Source organism: Musa acuminata, chromosome BXJ2-4 (genome assembly GCF_036884655.1).
Source record: "Musa acuminata AAA Group cultivar baxijiao chromosome BXJ2-4, Cavendish_Baxijiao_AAA, whole genome shotgun sequence".
In the NCBI taxonomy this organism is placed as follows: domain Eukaryota; kingdom Viridiplantae; phylum Streptophyta; class Magnoliopsida; order Zingiberales; family Musaceae; genus Musa; species Musa acuminata.
Genome location: NC_088341.1, coordinates 24,355,287 through 24,370,890, shown reverse-complemented (window position 1 = coordinate 24,370,890; position 15,604 = coordinate 24,355,287). Strand labels below are relative to the sequence as shown.

At 36.4% G+C, this 15,604-nt stretch overlaps 3 protein-coding genes across 3 annotated transcripts; 2 read left to right on the top strand and 1 right to left on the bottom strand.

Moving 5' to 3' along the window:
• Positions 1 to 1,566: 1,566 nt before the first annotated feature.
• On the top strand, positions 1,567 to 2,315 carry LOC135609056 (probable calcium-binding protein CML45). Its single transcript, XM_065102141.1, has one exon. It carries the CDS (start codon positions 1,601 to 1,603, stop codon positions 2,201 to 2,203), a length of 603 nt encoding a protein of 200 aa, XP_064958213.1. The 5' UTR covers positions 1,567 to 1,600; the 3' UTR covers positions 2,204 to 2,315.
• A 508-nt stretch (positions 2,316 to 2,823) lies between these two features.
• On the top strand, positions 2,824 to 6,286 carry LOC103973993 (large ribosomal subunit protein eL24). The gene is made up of 6 exons (XM_009388702.3): positions 2,824 to 2,900; positions 3,954 to 3,992; positions 4,340 to 4,415; positions 4,502 to 4,603; positions 5,114 to 5,262; positions 5,944 to 6,286. The coding sequence occupies exons 2-6, from the start codon at positions 3,982 to 3,984 to the stop codon at positions 6,092 to 6,094; spliced, it is 489 nt and encodes a 162-aa protein (XP_009386977.1). The 5' UTR covers positions 2,824 to 2,900; positions 3,954 to 3,981; the 3' UTR covers positions 6,095 to 6,286.
• Positions 6,287 to 7,480: 1,194 nt separating this feature from the next.
• Positions 7,481 to 15,572, bottom strand: LOC135610147 (probable apyrase 2). Its single transcript, XM_065104285.1, has 9 exons — positions 15,270 to 15,572; positions 12,413 to 12,541; positions 11,741 to 11,797; positions 11,508 to 11,600; positions 9,850 to 10,055; positions 9,531 to 9,622; positions 8,143 to 8,357; positions 7,860 to 8,049; positions 7,481 to 7,773 (listed from the first exon to the last, which is right to left on the bottom strand). The coding sequence occupies exons 1-9, from the start codon at positions 15,570 to 15,572 to the stop codon at positions 7,634 to 7,636; spliced, it is 1,425 nt and encodes a 474-aa protein (XP_064960357.1). The 3' UTR covers positions 7,481 to 7,633.
• Between the last annotated feature and the right edge of the window lie 32 nt (positions 15,573 to 15,604).

Sequence of the window (15,604 nt, the reverse complement as noted above, 5' to 3'; positions counted from 1 at the left end):
ACAATCAGTCTAGTCATGGTCGATATCTTAAAAGATTGATCGCTATTAATAAATCAGACAAAAATTTTAATGAAGATTTTTAGAGCAATAGCTAATTCAGTTTGCATGGCTTAGATCTGAGGGAATAGAAGCAGAAATGGTCTAGAATTTTGTCATCAGGATGCCAGAGTGATTTTGGGTTGCAAATAAACAATCTAAATTGTTGTGGAATTGAGAGATCAGTTTTCAGTACTTAATCCCAAATTTTGTTCTTCCTTTTGTCAATTTAACAAGCGAAAGATCAACTAGACATGGTTGGTGAGCATCCAATTGCAATGCCATAAAGGTAGTGTGGTTGGGCAGAATTAAGTACATAGATGGCCTTTGCTTGACACTTACTGCTTAGATATCCCTTACAATAACTGGTAGACTCGTTGGTAGATGGCAGTCCAGAAAGCAAAAGAAAGATTCCTCATGGAAGTGAGCATTGGAAGCAAAAGAAATTGACTTTACCAATATAAATTTTCTGGACTAGCTTAAAGCCATTAGTGTTGAGTGTCTTCTCCTATCATGCCATCAATTTGAGCAGCCAAACTCTGACAGACTAAAATCCAACCTGAGACTACATAATACACCTCCTAATTATGAAAGACACTGTTGCTACATTCACTTATGCTCCATGAGTTAATTTTATTTGGAAGAGCTTTGTGACCAAACAGACAGTACTACTGGAGCTCAGGGAAGAACAGTTCTTTAAGCATATGGTCTATAGAATACCTTTGGTAATTGAGGAAGTTGGTAAAGATTGAAGAATTAGGTTATCTTCCGTTTATATGTCCCACTTGATTGCTGTACAACCTGCGGTAGAGGACTTATGAATGACAATCAAGCATGTCATGTATTTTGAAATGGTATTATGAATTTAATTTTTAAGAATGATCATTATAGATAGGCTATATATATATACTTGAACCACTATTTCAATGCCACCAGTTTCTATGGACATCAACAAACAATGAGTCAACATGTTCTTGCCACAGCGAAGAATGAAGTCTGGAGGTCGACCAGGTCTACCCACTATGTCACGTACAAGAAATCGTTCTGCAGCTACTCTACAACATGATGTCAGTGACATTTCGCAGCAATTAAGCCCTTAGAAATTGCTTACGGAGTCAGCAGTCGCCCACCATTACTTTGCTTTGATTCCCATTGGCGCTTTAGCGATGAACTAGTTAACCTCGTAAAGGACGACCGAGTCTTAACCGTGAAGCACGTATTGGCTTCAAAGCTGAAGTTTTAGCGTCAAGCCCAGCTTAAATAGATGGACGAGATTTGTCCTGTGGCCATTAATGGGTTGGACCATCCAAATCAGCGCGGTCCCATCTTGATTACCAAGTTTTGACTCCAAAGTTCCTCGACACTGCGTGGAAGTTCACTGCTTGTTTCTCCACGATAAGACAACAAAGGACCCCTTCTCGGAAGATCGAAAAGAAAGCAATACGTACTGGTTGATTCTCTCTCTTTCCCTCTATATATATATAGATTGGCTACACAAGTCATTCATCATGCACATCTTATCCACGTTACTAGCTTGCTTAATTCTGTAACGAGAAGCATCGTAATGGTCATCTACCTGATTTTGCTGGTTGTGAATTCCGATTTCTTCTGCAACATAAGCCATATCTTCAGAGACTTCCTTCGATTTTGTGCAACCTTCATCTATCTGATGTCGTTGCTGATCAAGTTTGTCGTTCAAAGTGAGACTAGTACCAAGGAGGAAGAGGAAAAGGAAGAAAAACACAACGAAAGTCTGCCACAAGATGCAAAATGCAAATGGTGCAACAAGAAAGGAGAATTGACGTATGATGATATCCGAGTGGTGGTGTGGAGGCTCGGCATGGTGGGTCGATGGAGTAACAAAGAGGTCAAGAGTGGAGATGACTCTATCACGTGCGAAGAGTGTCGAGCGATGGAAGGAATCAACGGGCTACTGGAGGATAAGCTAGCTAGCTTGGAAGAACTGAAGGAGGCATTCTATGTGTTCGATAGGAACGAGGATGGGTTCATAAGCCCTAAGGAATTGTGGTGTGTGATGCGGAGGTTGGGCTTGCAAGAGGGACTTGGTCTATCAGACTGTGAGAGGATGATTCATGTCTTTGATGAGGACAATGACGGAAAGATAAACTTCATGGAGTTCAAGCGCTTGCTCGAGAACACTATTTAGTCTTTCTTCTTCTGCTGTTACGATGGTAGCACTTACGAAGTAGATCCAAGTTCAAAGTGTAGTGTAGTGTAGTGTTTGATCCCTCAACTTAAAGATATTTGAAGTCTGTTCATGATTGAATCGATTCTGATGTTCCTATATTATATCATATTGTCTTCCTTAATATGAAGCTCAGATTAGATTTTGAGTGGAAAGCGAAACTCTCTCAATTTGATATAAATCCGAGTGAATTACACATAAATGCATTTTAAATTAAAGAGAGAACAAAATTCCACAGACAGAAACTAATCAAATTTCAGAATTTATAAATTTTCTAATTAGTTGAACAAATTATCATTTTTGTTTTGTTTTGTTTTGAAGAACTATTCAAGTAAAAACATATACATAATTCGAATTTTTAATAATTCATGGAATTTTGCTACTATAATTAAGCGTACCTTTTAGATTTCACTAACCAAGAAGCCAACTCGCTTCTTCAATTAATATTATTTTTCGAGAAAAATAAAATAAAAAGGTGTTCCTAATTCACGGTCCAGGAATTAGTAGCTCTTGGCCTTTGAACGGTCACGATTAATCCGATGAAGGGGATCTACGGTCTAGGATGTACTAAGAAACCCTAAAAGGCTGCGAAGAGTTTGTTATATGGTTCCGCGACTTCTGTCGGCCGTCTACGTCCGCTGCTTAGGGTTCTCGGGAGGTACTCTCTGTCTTTGCCCCTGTTTCTTTGGATTCGACTCGATACATTTAGTTGTCGCTCGAGGATAATCCCTTGTTTCTCTTTTGCTTACACTCTCGTGTTTTTGGAGGATAGAACGTTATAGTGTCTCCCTCGATCTTGAAGTGGTAATGTATTTTTGCATTTATCTGTGCCGATTGCTGAACCCTGAGCGTCAAATCGCGTATTGGCTCCAAATCTAGCATTTCGATTCTTAAGTTCGTCTGCGGTTTGGTTGGCTGAGATATCGTGAGATTTTATATCCTATTAGTCGTTCGACATGCTTGAAACCCATCCGTCTCATTAAACATGTGCGCTCATTGAATTGCTATCATCGGTATCAATTAACGAGTATTATTTCTCGATATTGTTTCTTTTTCTGCTTGTTCTACTTAATCTGAGATTTGTTTCATGTTGAGACTTTACAAGGTTATATTGGTAGACTGTTGTTGGGGTTTTGTGAGGGTATGCATGCGTGCACGGGTATTTGTGCGATCATTGATTGCTGTAATGGTTACAACAGTATTGCCAATGCTTTTGGATTTGACAAGGATCTCAATATTGTGCTGCAGTTAACCTGGTCCTAGACACACTATAGTAGCTTTATTTGGTGGCCAGAGTTTGGTTTTTGTTTTGGATGCCTGCAGCCATGAACTGGATTAATTTAGTTGATGTTTGACTTTTAATTTACATTTGCTTTACAGGCAATCCATGTCATCTTTCTCCTCTGACGACTGGCTTTTGTCAGTCGATATGTTGATATGCTGTAAAATTATCTGAGATTTATTTCTTTTTGTAACTGCTACACTGAGAAATGAAGTTGCTAGGAAACTTCAAGTATATCTAATTCTTTTATAAAGTTGTTACTTTTTCTGATGGTCTTCAAGAATGAATGTCATGTTCAAAGTCTTTTTATTTCTTGCAGTGTTTGTACAATTTGATTTGAGTTTTAGTCTTTCTGTTATATGCTCTTTTTGTAATCTTTTCTGCACATCTGTTGCTGGTTATATTCTAACTACTTTTACATGTTTTCAGAATAACACGTTGAAGGAAATTCAATAAGATGGTTCTCAAGTATGTTCTGTAATTCTACCTCATGCATCATGCATTCCTTTTTTAATAGTTCATCTTGTCTTCCACATCAACATGTTCTCTACGCATGTTTTTTTCCATCGTCCACTTTTGTCCACCTTTCATCTTTCATACTTGTCCTAGATCCATGACAGTCTAATGAAGTTGGCTAACCATGTGCTATACATTTATAGGCATTATCCACATCTGATTTTCATTTGATTCTCATTTGTGATACTTGAAATCTCCTATTTCAGTTTTGACCGTTACTTTTTTCAGTATTTTCTGTATCCTAAATCCTAAAATTACACTTTCTAATGTAGACATCATGCTTTGTGCTAATGCTACAGGACTGAACTCTGCCGTTTTAGTGGTGCCAAGATATATCCAGGAAAGGGCATCAGATTTGTCCGATCTGACTCACAGGTTAGCTTGCCAGATATTATTTTGGACTCAGGTATCTAAAGGAAGTATTCATTTTTCTATATTAACTAATGCATCAATATCTTCAGGTCTTCCTTTTTGCAAATTCAAAATGCAAGCGTTACTTCCACAACCGCCTGAAACCTGCTAAGCTTACGTGGACTGCAATGTACAGAAAGCAACATAAGAAGGTTTCCTTTTTCCAGTCCACGCTCCATCTATTTGCATCCATTAATTGAAGTATATTTAATTGTATTAAATACTCTGTGATGTCCATTTGTTAGTTCACTTGATTCTTTATGCCACAGATATCTCCAGAAATGCAAGTATCATATATAACTCTGTAAACCTTGTAAACTCTCCTTTGGTGCCCTTGGTTGTTGCAACAGGTGGTAATTTGTAGGAATATTTTAGTAATTTATAGGGTGGTGATTGCATGGGTGGCAATGGGGTTATCTTACCATGGCTCCATTCACCCTTACCTTCAATTACAACAACAACAAAATCATAAGTCTCAACTATTTGGGGTTGGTTATATGGATCTTTTGCCATTATTGTCATTGGCAGAGATGTGTGTGTATATATATATGTGTAGGTATGTATGTATTTATACGCATGACACAATCTGACTTTTTAGGCATCAAAGATCACATAGGTCATATCGAGAGGAGAGGGTGATAATTTTGATTTTCTTGCCACAGGACATTCATGCTGAAGCTATAAAAAAGAAACGTCGTGCCACCAAGAAACCATATTCCAGGTCTATTGTTGGTGCTACCCTTGAGGTCATTCAGAAGAAGAGAACTGAGAAACCTGAAGTTCGGGATGCCGCAAGAGAAGCAGCTCTTCGGTACTGTTCATTTGTAGCTTTAGTTGTTTCTTATGCAATAGAAATTGGATAATTAATTGTGATGAAAAAAAATATATGGCTAGCTACTTCTATCGTCAGTGTAGTTACAGAATCTCCGGAAACCTTTGAGTAATTATACTTATTTTGCTCTTAACCTCTCAGACCATTCTTCAGCATAAGTTACCCTAAATTAGTTTGCTCCATGAAGTGATTATCTTGTAGTGTTTACGTATCTCCTAATCAGACATTCTATCCTTTGCTTTCATGATTATGGCTATTTATGAGTGCTTTGCTGTTGAATTTCTATGTCAATCATGCCTTTTTGTTTTAAATGTCTAATTTCTATATAAAATTATAGTCAATCGGGTATTAAAATATGACATTATGATACTCTAAACTTCTATCATAAATTTGTGATTGCTACGTGCGACCACAATAAGTATTATGTTGGAATATGGTTAAAAATCATAAAAATATGATATTATGTTACAGTTGTTGACCTAAATTTGTAATTGTTATGTGAGAATACAGTTGAATAGGCATTGTGATATTACAGTATGGTTCGGTGGCAATCATTTTCTTGATGACCGGTGCTCTCCTTTTGGATTTGAACTTGCAAATTATCCTGGTAAGCAACTGTTGTTAGTCATCCAGATGGTTACTGCTTGTCTGCTGCTGCAGTGAAATCAAGGAGCGTATAAAGAAAACGAAGGATGAGAAGAAAGCCAAAAAGGCTGAGATCATGGCTAAAACTCAGAAGACGCAGACAAAAGCTGGCGTCCCCAAGGGTGCCAAGGGCCCCAAGCTTGGTGGTGGTGGTGGCAAGCGTTGAAAACCTAGTTTCCCTGCTTATCCATTTCTGTTGACCGTTGAGAAATTTAGTCTGTCTGTTTACTTGTACCCTTTATGAACATTATCTGCAGCAGGTTGTTAAGTATCATATCAAACTTTATCCAACATGAGAAATTTATTAAAGACCTAGTTTTGAAGGTTGATTAATCTATTGGCCGTCATTCTGTTTTAAGATTGTGTCCTAGTTGCAGGGAAGCTTGGCTTTCTTTAATTAAATAATTAAATGGGGAAATTGTTTCTGGTCTCTAGAACTGACGGATCTGGTTGCGAAATTGCAGGTTCAGTCGAATTTGGAACCCAAATCGAACCAATTCTATATGGTTCTTCGAATGAATCAGAATCACATTTTTCTTTTTTAAATTTCTCAAAATATCTCTCTATTTTTTAAACTATTTAAGTGATGTATTAGTTATTTTTAGGGGGCATTATTTAGTTTTTTTTAATTATTTTTTGGATTGCATCGTAGACTTCGGTTCCGAGGTGATTCGATTCATCTCGGATTTGGTTCAGAATTGTCGAACCGTTAACCCAATTTGAGCTTGCTTCAAATTGGGCCGGGTTGGTTCTTTCTGATAGTTTTGTTATGAACAACAACGACACTAGATATTCTTGTGAAACATGAAATAGCTGCTCCTGATGATAACAGGTTCTTTCCTACATGAAATCTTGTTGGATAATGCTCTTGGTTGCATGCGGATTACATATGCCAGTCGATTGGTACGAATACGCAGTATGGCGAGTATGATAAGTGTAATGGCCGGTTCTCTCAGTATAAAATCAAACTAGCTGAATGATTGACTATTAGACCCGTAAACATTGGTCGGGTGTCGATCATATATAATTTTATGGTTCATTATGGATGTTTGAGTGCGATTTTCTTCTACTACATGGGATGGATTTCATCTGAGACTACCATAAATTCTTAAATCATGTTAAAAACCCTAAACCCCTCCCTCCTATCTGTGCTGTTATTTCCCATCTCCTTTTATCCTTTTCTATTCTCCCCTACTCCTTGGTACTAAATTCACTTTGTCATCATGTCATTCACAGACAGTCCTGCGAAAAAGTCGAAAGGGTTGGCTGAAGTCGATTCTCACGAAGTTTTCAACAATGACTAGTCACCTTAACAATATCTAAGGATAAAGACATAGTAAGTTCTTGTCCTTGTAAACAAGTGATCCAAATGTCAATGGGTTCATCGATTGTTGTCTTCCCTCGGTTCATCAATAGCATTTATCCATGTACCCCTAACATATATCAGTTCCTTTGTTTTCTCAAAAAGTAATGAGATCATGTTGATCCTTAATGCCATGATGTCAATAGAAAAAATCCTCAAGAGAAAGTTGGCACTCATAAAATTGCTAGCTTAGCGAAGAAACAGAAGACGATCTGATTGAAATTTAGTGATATTCCAATGTTTCTTATTCTCAAATGGCAGAAAGCTGAAGTTTATTTAAAGCAAACCTTCAATCACCAGCTCTAGATCCAAAGAAGTAGTGTTCATGGCAGGCTCCAGCAACTAAAACTGCTTGAGATTGATCTTTTCCGATGTCACAGCTTCAATGGCACTTCCCAAGGGCCATGCCGCCTCTCCAAAGAAATCAGAATCACCATATCGAACCTGCCTTACGAGTGTGATGTTTTGCCGTGGCTTCAAGCCTGTTCAGTGAAAAAACAACGACAAAAATCAGAGTCAAGTTTCATGAAATTTGAAGTACCTTCAAGGATCATGGACCGTATCTCACCAAACCCATTCACGAGCAAGGTGTACTGGTAGATGAGATCCATGCATACATATGGCAAATCATTCTTGCGAACATTAGGATACTTGGTTTCTACGGTGTTCATGGTCACTTTGCATGCATGCTTGGCAGCTTCCATGAAGTCTGAAGGTTTAGCCAGGGCAGAAGTTGCAGCAGGGTCTACGAAACCCACCTATATATATATGTATGTATGGTTATGATCAATAATTAAGATAAGAAAAAGAGTTGACCTGATACGATGTTGTTGAGTGGAGTTGAAACTTACATCAGAAGGTCTATCAAAGAAATATGATGCACCATACAGAGTTTTCTGCCCAGCTCCACCGCCTCCATTCCACACCCCTCCAAATGTACAACTTGAATATTTGCATGGTTCATCAATTTTGAGGGCCTTGATCACTTCATTCCTACATTTGGTGAAGCTAGAGCCCGAAGGGGAAGATGAAGCATTGTAGAGCTCTCCATCATAGTCATACACCCCTTCATGGAAGGAAGAAAGGAACAATGCAATTTTCAACATTGTTAATGTACACCATAGTGTATACGCTTGTTTTTATTGCTTGATGTGATGCTGCTGTAGGTTTCATTAGCCTGCTATTGTGGCTTAATAATTGTTGTGGATTTCATTGGCTGGATTTGTGTTGATATCATATGGAATTGTTCCCACTATCCTGTGGATTATACTCTTTCGACCAGCAAGGTAGGGGAAAGCATAATATTCTCAAAATACTTGATGCATGAAGGAAAATCATGATCACAGTCCTCTATGAGCAAAGTTTGGTCATTTAATGATAACTCGATCCTTCCTCCAATAGGCTTGCAAGTAGCATAGGGAAGAAAACAAAAGGAGGATCCTCAAGTAATTCATTTGTCAAGGTGGAAGCTAGTACAGAAAATGACTTGTCAAAGGGGAAAGATGTTCGTAGAGAAGATGGATCAGCCAGCAGAATGTTTGGTTAAGGTTGCAGAGAGAGGAGAACAATGAAAAATGTAGGGAGCTTCTAATTGCAATGGCAGTTGACTGAAACAAATGAAATTAAAATCCTTTGGAAAAAATCTATTGTATGTCACAATTGTTCTTTTCGAAAAATAAGGCTAGTTTCAAGTGAATTTCACAATTTACCTAGTGTGAAGATAGTAGATTTGTTTGATGATGTGTGTTATGCATGTCATAAAATATGTGTAGAAGAAAAAATCGCAGAATTAAAGCACCAACCACACAAGGTCACTCAGTCATGCTTTGAGGATCAATCTCAAGGATATTTTCTTAATTCATCAAGTAAAAAAGGAAAAAGGGTCTGGAAGACAGATGGAATTTATCAAGAAATAAGATCTCGGACATATCATTATTAAGTGATAAAAACAGGAATTATGTGCATTTAATATACAATTCATCTGTCGTCTTTAGCTGGGTTTCTGGTGACAATATTAGAAACTTTCAGAATTTGCATGTGCCAAGCAGTTTGGAACTTGAGGCTAAATGCCTACTCTGAAACTGATGTTGATCTTTGTTTGCTAAGTTAAAGAGACATTCATACAAACAAAACTATAGTAAATGAACGAACACATCAATCAGAACAGTATGATGCTCTAAATAAGTAAAAGTGAAAAATGTAAACACACAATAAGAGTGTTGGAAACAGAATAGCATACCATTGTAGCCACCCAGAATGCAGTAACTGTATGATTTAGTAGCAACTTTTAGGATTTGGGCTCGAGCAGCCAATAGTCCATAGTTCAAATAGCTGTCATGCCAAGAAGTCAGAATTAGGTTTGCAGCTTCAACATTTTAAGAGTAGAAATGCCAGAACAACTTCATTAACAGCTATCAATAATGAAAATTGGATTTTGCTGAACTTTTGAAAGTCTAAAAGAAATAAATACTCATATTCTCCATGCCACTTCTTTAAAGATAGTCTTATTTGAAAATTGCATGTCAGATCTCAGTAGATCATGTGTAAGCAAGTTGCACCTATGAACATATAAGTAGTATTTGGCTCCTTGAAGGAAGAGTTCCTTGACATATGTTTCCTCTCCACTTGGGACATTTGGAGCATTAGCAGCAGCCTTCTCAGAGATGGCATAAGCCATTTGAACAGAACCACCACCCAGATCAACCACTCCAATTGATTCAGAATATTTGTTGCCCAAGTGCCCTAACAAATAGTTTATGGCGACCTACAATGGAAAAAGAAACATAAATCATACTCGTTAAACAAATGAAAGAAAAAAAAAAAAACATGAGGCTATGGTTTTAGTTCTTGGTTAAAAGCAGTTTAACAAGATGTTACAGCAACTTGTTCTGAAGACTAGAAAGTGAATGTAACTTTTGCACAATAAACCAAAATATTAATTTAAGTTGTTTCAGGTTGTAAGGTTGTCCATCCTTTCTTGATCAAGCTAATGTTGATTATGATTCAGCCTTACATCTTGAGTTGCAAGATTTGTGTGTGTGTCGGTCTTTGGTTTCATTTAAAAGGACTAAAATGATATTATTAAACTGACAAATAATTGATCCTTGATTAATATGTTTTGCTATAAAAGACAAAACTCATATTGGAGTATTTCTTGAAATGAGTACTGATAAAGAACATTCTTTGGAAATGTTTTCCTTTCTTTTCTTGCTCTATCCAAACTAGAACGCCGTGTGCAGATAATTGAACCAAATATATCAGACATATTAAAAATATATATATTAGAATTTATTAATAAAGTAGGTCCTTTCCCAAGTCCCAACAACTTAAACCTTTGGGATATGCTGAATCCAACTAAATCTTATCAGGATACAAGAATGGGTCATGATCTTGAGTCTAACTCCTGCTTTTATTATTTTAGCCAGCGTTTGATTGCTCACAATCGGGTCTGATTGTGCAAAATTTGTTGCTATTTTGTTTATACCATCCTGCACTTGGGTCCACGTGTCAAAGTCTAATCCAGAATGCTTATAAGAGGATGTTAGAGTGATTGGGCCTTTTTATAAAGTTTATACTTATATGCCTAATCTGGCTTGTAAGCTAGGGGTGTTAGAGACGGAATTAATGGTCATCCAATCTAAGCTTTGTTTTGGTACCAGAGAAAGTAATATGTATTAGGTCCTTTCCCAACAACTTAAGATTTTAGAACTAGTAGTAGTTGTTTAATCTAAATTTTATCATGGTCAAAGTAGGTCACAACTTTAAATTATTCAACCCATGTTCGATTGTCATAGATGTGTCTATGAAGAGACATTCTAGTGGTTATGTGCAATATGCAGAGTTATGATATAAGGAATACTTATCATATTATGTAATACTTAAATGGAAAGAGTGAATTAAAAAAATGCCATAGATGTGGAAATTATAGATTGGGCCATTCATGGTCATTTTATAGCTCAAGCTTTCTTGACCATATGTCACTTGTTTTGTCTATGTTAGCAGTATATGAACTAAAAAGACAAGAAACTAGTGACTTTGAAATATTATTAGTTTGTAAAATGTACAAATTCAAATGCTATAATGCCAAAAAGCCCATCTTTAGATCCATCAAGAACTGGTTCTGCTCATCTGCTAATAAAAAATCATGAACACAACAAACTAGTGATGTTGAACTGTTATGATGCTTTTGTAAAACGAACAAGTTCAAATGTCATACCCAGAGATAAGATCCTTCTTGATATCCACTAAGAACAGTGACCCAATCATCCACAAGTTCTAGTGAGCTCTTTTCTCGAAGAAGATCCCTGACCTGTAGAATTGAAGGTATAATCGAAACAACTCAACTAAACAACTCGACTCATAAATATACATATGGAAGAACATGGAGGAAAAATGTATAATATGCTGGATGAAAATCTTATTTAGAACCTAATCCGAGGTGATACATACTGCTTGCAAAATTTGGTTGGACTTATCTGTTCCCAGAGATCTCAAACCTGCTGTAGCCTGCAAAGAGATATCAAATTTCTGAAAAATCATTGATTATTCATAGAAAAATAGCTTAAGAGGAACTTTGTATTCACGCATATTCTAGCCAAGATGGGATATGTGGTAAAGTGCAACTTAAAATTCAAGAAGACTGCACAGAAGATTGGGCAAAAATTTTATTGCTTATTGTAGTGCAAATGCCAGATAAGCAACGAATATTAAGAAAAATACAAGCCAGAGAGGAACTTGTTAAAAACACTGGATATTTGAATAGTAGAATGATATGCATCGTGGATTAGTATTTCAAACAAACTTAAACGGGTTCACAAGGAAATCCACATGTTTGATTCGCTGTTGGTCCTAAGTATGGATTAAAAATGAGTTGCATTAGGCCATTCACCGTCAATGTAGAATAATTTAGGTTTATCCTTTACTACAATAGTTATATGTCAAATGGGTTTTCTTATCGGATAACCACATCCTCTAGCAAGAGGTTTTAATATTTTTGATTATCTTTGGTTTCGTTGAACTTATTAGATCTCATAAACATGGATCTTAATGGATTCTATTATAAATATCTCTTTACAGACTATTAGTGTGAGATAAAGCATAGTATGAAAAAGAAAGGTTTACCCCCACTCTAATAGGTGTTTTGTTCCTCAACTCCTCCGGAATCACGCCTACAGCTTTTTCCAACAACGGAAGAAGTGAGTTTGCAGCTGCTTGAGGATCATCGGCATATGCACTTAACCCTGGTTTTACCTGCACAAAAATGATGCAACAAGATGAGAAGTTGAATTCAAAATGATGAGTGGTTAAATTGATCTCGGAAAAAAGAAAAGTTAATTTAAAAATGCTTCAGAAGGGGTTGAACTCTTTGTCCCTTCATTTTTCATTTTGATATATTTTATTTTGCAGTTATTGAGGACATGAAAAATTGCCTGATTCTTATCATAATAAGCTTTTGCACTACACTTTTGTAGACTTCGCAAACAATGTACTCATGACATATTCTGTCTATTAGCTTAGAATCGATAGCAATACAAAGTTACAAACCATATCAGAAGAAATTGTTAGAAAGGATTGCTGAAACTGCAAATTGTCGAACAAATACAACATGAAGGGCATGTAAGATTTGAGGACGTTTAAAAGAATTAGCTCAATGATAGAACAGCAAATGAAGATGTTATTGGCATATCCGGATTGGATCAACCTAATGTCTTCACCTAAATCTAATAAGATATTATATTGTTCAAATACAGATTCAATCCTAATAATTATTATAATGGATTCAAGTACTGGTCTTTTTGGTGATACCAAGCAAAAGAGGTCAGTATATTATAAAAAATGATAGTATTATACCAGTCCAGTAGATCATAGAAACTAGTATTGGATCGATATTTTAAATCCTCATTATTATATTCTGGCCAAAATTCAAGACAATTTTATGAATACTATTATTTAATAGACCAAGCTATAAAGCTTCATACCTGTGATGTCAGCTTAAATTTATCATTAAGTAGATTGTTGGATCCATTGGCATCCCTAACAACAAATACTAAAGGACAACTTTTTTCTTAGAAACAATCTCCTAAAGAATTCAAAGGTCTACAAATTCAAGTCTGGATCCAACATTTACCTTATCAAGAATTAGATCGAATTCCAACTAGTACCCTGTCCAATGGTTTAATGAAATATAATGTGCAAGGTTCCACTTATTACTCCTAATTGAAGCTCACACCACAGCAGATCATGACTAATCCTGGAGATGCTACATGTAGTATGTGTCACTTTGCTAAAAGTGATAATGACTTAGTAGTAATGTGCCACATGTATTTATTTTATTATTTTCACTTTTCTCACTTGTGGTTAAGATTGTGAAATTTTATCCTCCTAGATTTTGCTCCATTAACCATGTTATAGTCTGTTCACCTACATGTTATCCATTGAAGAACAACAGAAGTTATACTCTTCATTTAAAAGAACAGAATATTTCCTTCACTGATTCTTGGGATGAAACATGGATAATGTATAATACTATAGATGATTTCATTTCTCTTTATAAAAAATCTTTCTAATATTACTACAGAGAATGCTGTTATTGGTGTGAATCACTAAAAGAACTGATACCACATCAAAATTTACAAATAACCCCTGCTCTCCATAAATCTTAACATATTTTAGTTCTTTGTACGTATTCCATCAATTTATGAAATTGCATCAGAGATTTCTGATGTCAAAGTACTTTATATTTTCAAGCTTGTTTTGTTATTAGTTCGGCCAATTAGTCCTCAGCCTCACCAATATAAATTGACCACCATCGTTTTCCCCTTCCTCCTACATTGCTAACACCACCTTTATCAACATATTCATTATTATCATCCTTGTTCTCCATTATCATTAAAACTACTGTCTTGATGACTATCATCCAGCAACCCAACACCTTACTCCTATCATTTGATCATAAAAAAAAAGAAGAAATAGTTCATTTTATTTTTTAAAAAAATTGAAAGATTTTTCAGTACATTAAATAACATGCATAACGCTTACACATGGACTCGATCTTGAGATCTATCACTTGTGCAACAATACACTAACTAACACAAATGTATCAATAAAAACGATCATTTTTTTAAAAAAATTAAAATTTATTATGATTTTTGCAAAAGTTATGAAATATTCACAGAGTAATCTGTGCTAGTGACAGAAATTGATGTTAGGGGATTAATTGCAAATTTGATAAAAATTAAGTGTTCAATTGGAAATTTCTTTTTGGCCAGGCTTAAATGTCTTGTGATGTACAGAGATAGCAATGACTCCATAGATGGGTCCCACGTGGTGTCCATCATTCTCCGTTCACAAACCAGGCAGGTGATTTAGGCAACCCATAAACAGGTAAGTAAAGTATCTATCATTTTTCAATTAATTTTGTCATAAATCCAGAGGTTATATACAGCAATTCTTTATCTGTTTCCCTGTGTAATGGATTTTTCTTTTTTGTAGAGAATACAGGAAATTTCAATAGCTAGAAGTTCATCCCCCATAATTTTCAGGTTCTTATTGACTGAAAATTTTCAGTCTTTTTAATCTGCTGAACTTAACCATGACTTCTAGTGCTTATTAATTACGTACAAAAAATGAATTTCTTGGCTTCAAGAAAACAAAAACTGAGAAAGCTCCCCTGTTCTTTACTTATTAGAGAATTTTCTTCTTTGGAAAGGACACCGTTCGGAGAGAATAAAATTAACAAACTTGGGAATGCTTAACCCCCTTGTTTTCCCACTCCTTCCATGTCGAATCTCGAAGAAATAACGTGAAGATAGCATCCCTGAAACGTTAGTGGTATGAGTAACATGAAAAGAGGTCCTCCACACAATACTGGTTGTTTCAATCAACGCCCACCAAAAGAAAGAAAGAAAAAGACAAGAATCTGAGAGGAACAAGAAAGGAAAAGAAAAGAGAAGAAAGGAAACAGAAAACTCGTATATACCTTAACGAAGAGCTCAATGTCGGACCCTATATGGACGAGCTCCAACCCGTCGTCGAAGCAGTAGACATGGACTCTGCTCCCCGTGCTCCCGGCGTCGAATATTACGGCGTAGCGCCGTGACTCAACCGCCGCAGCGCCGCTGGCCACGAGCACCCGGCCGGTGGTGGCGGGCAACGAGATCACTAAGAGGAGCAAAGAGAGAAAGCCGAGGAGGCAGCGGACGCGCGCCATTCTGCCGCTGCTTCGCCGATCGCGTCTGCAGCGCGGCGGTTGGGCCTTGGATGAGCAGAGATAATAATTCATATATATATTATATGAATTATTATATGTGGTTC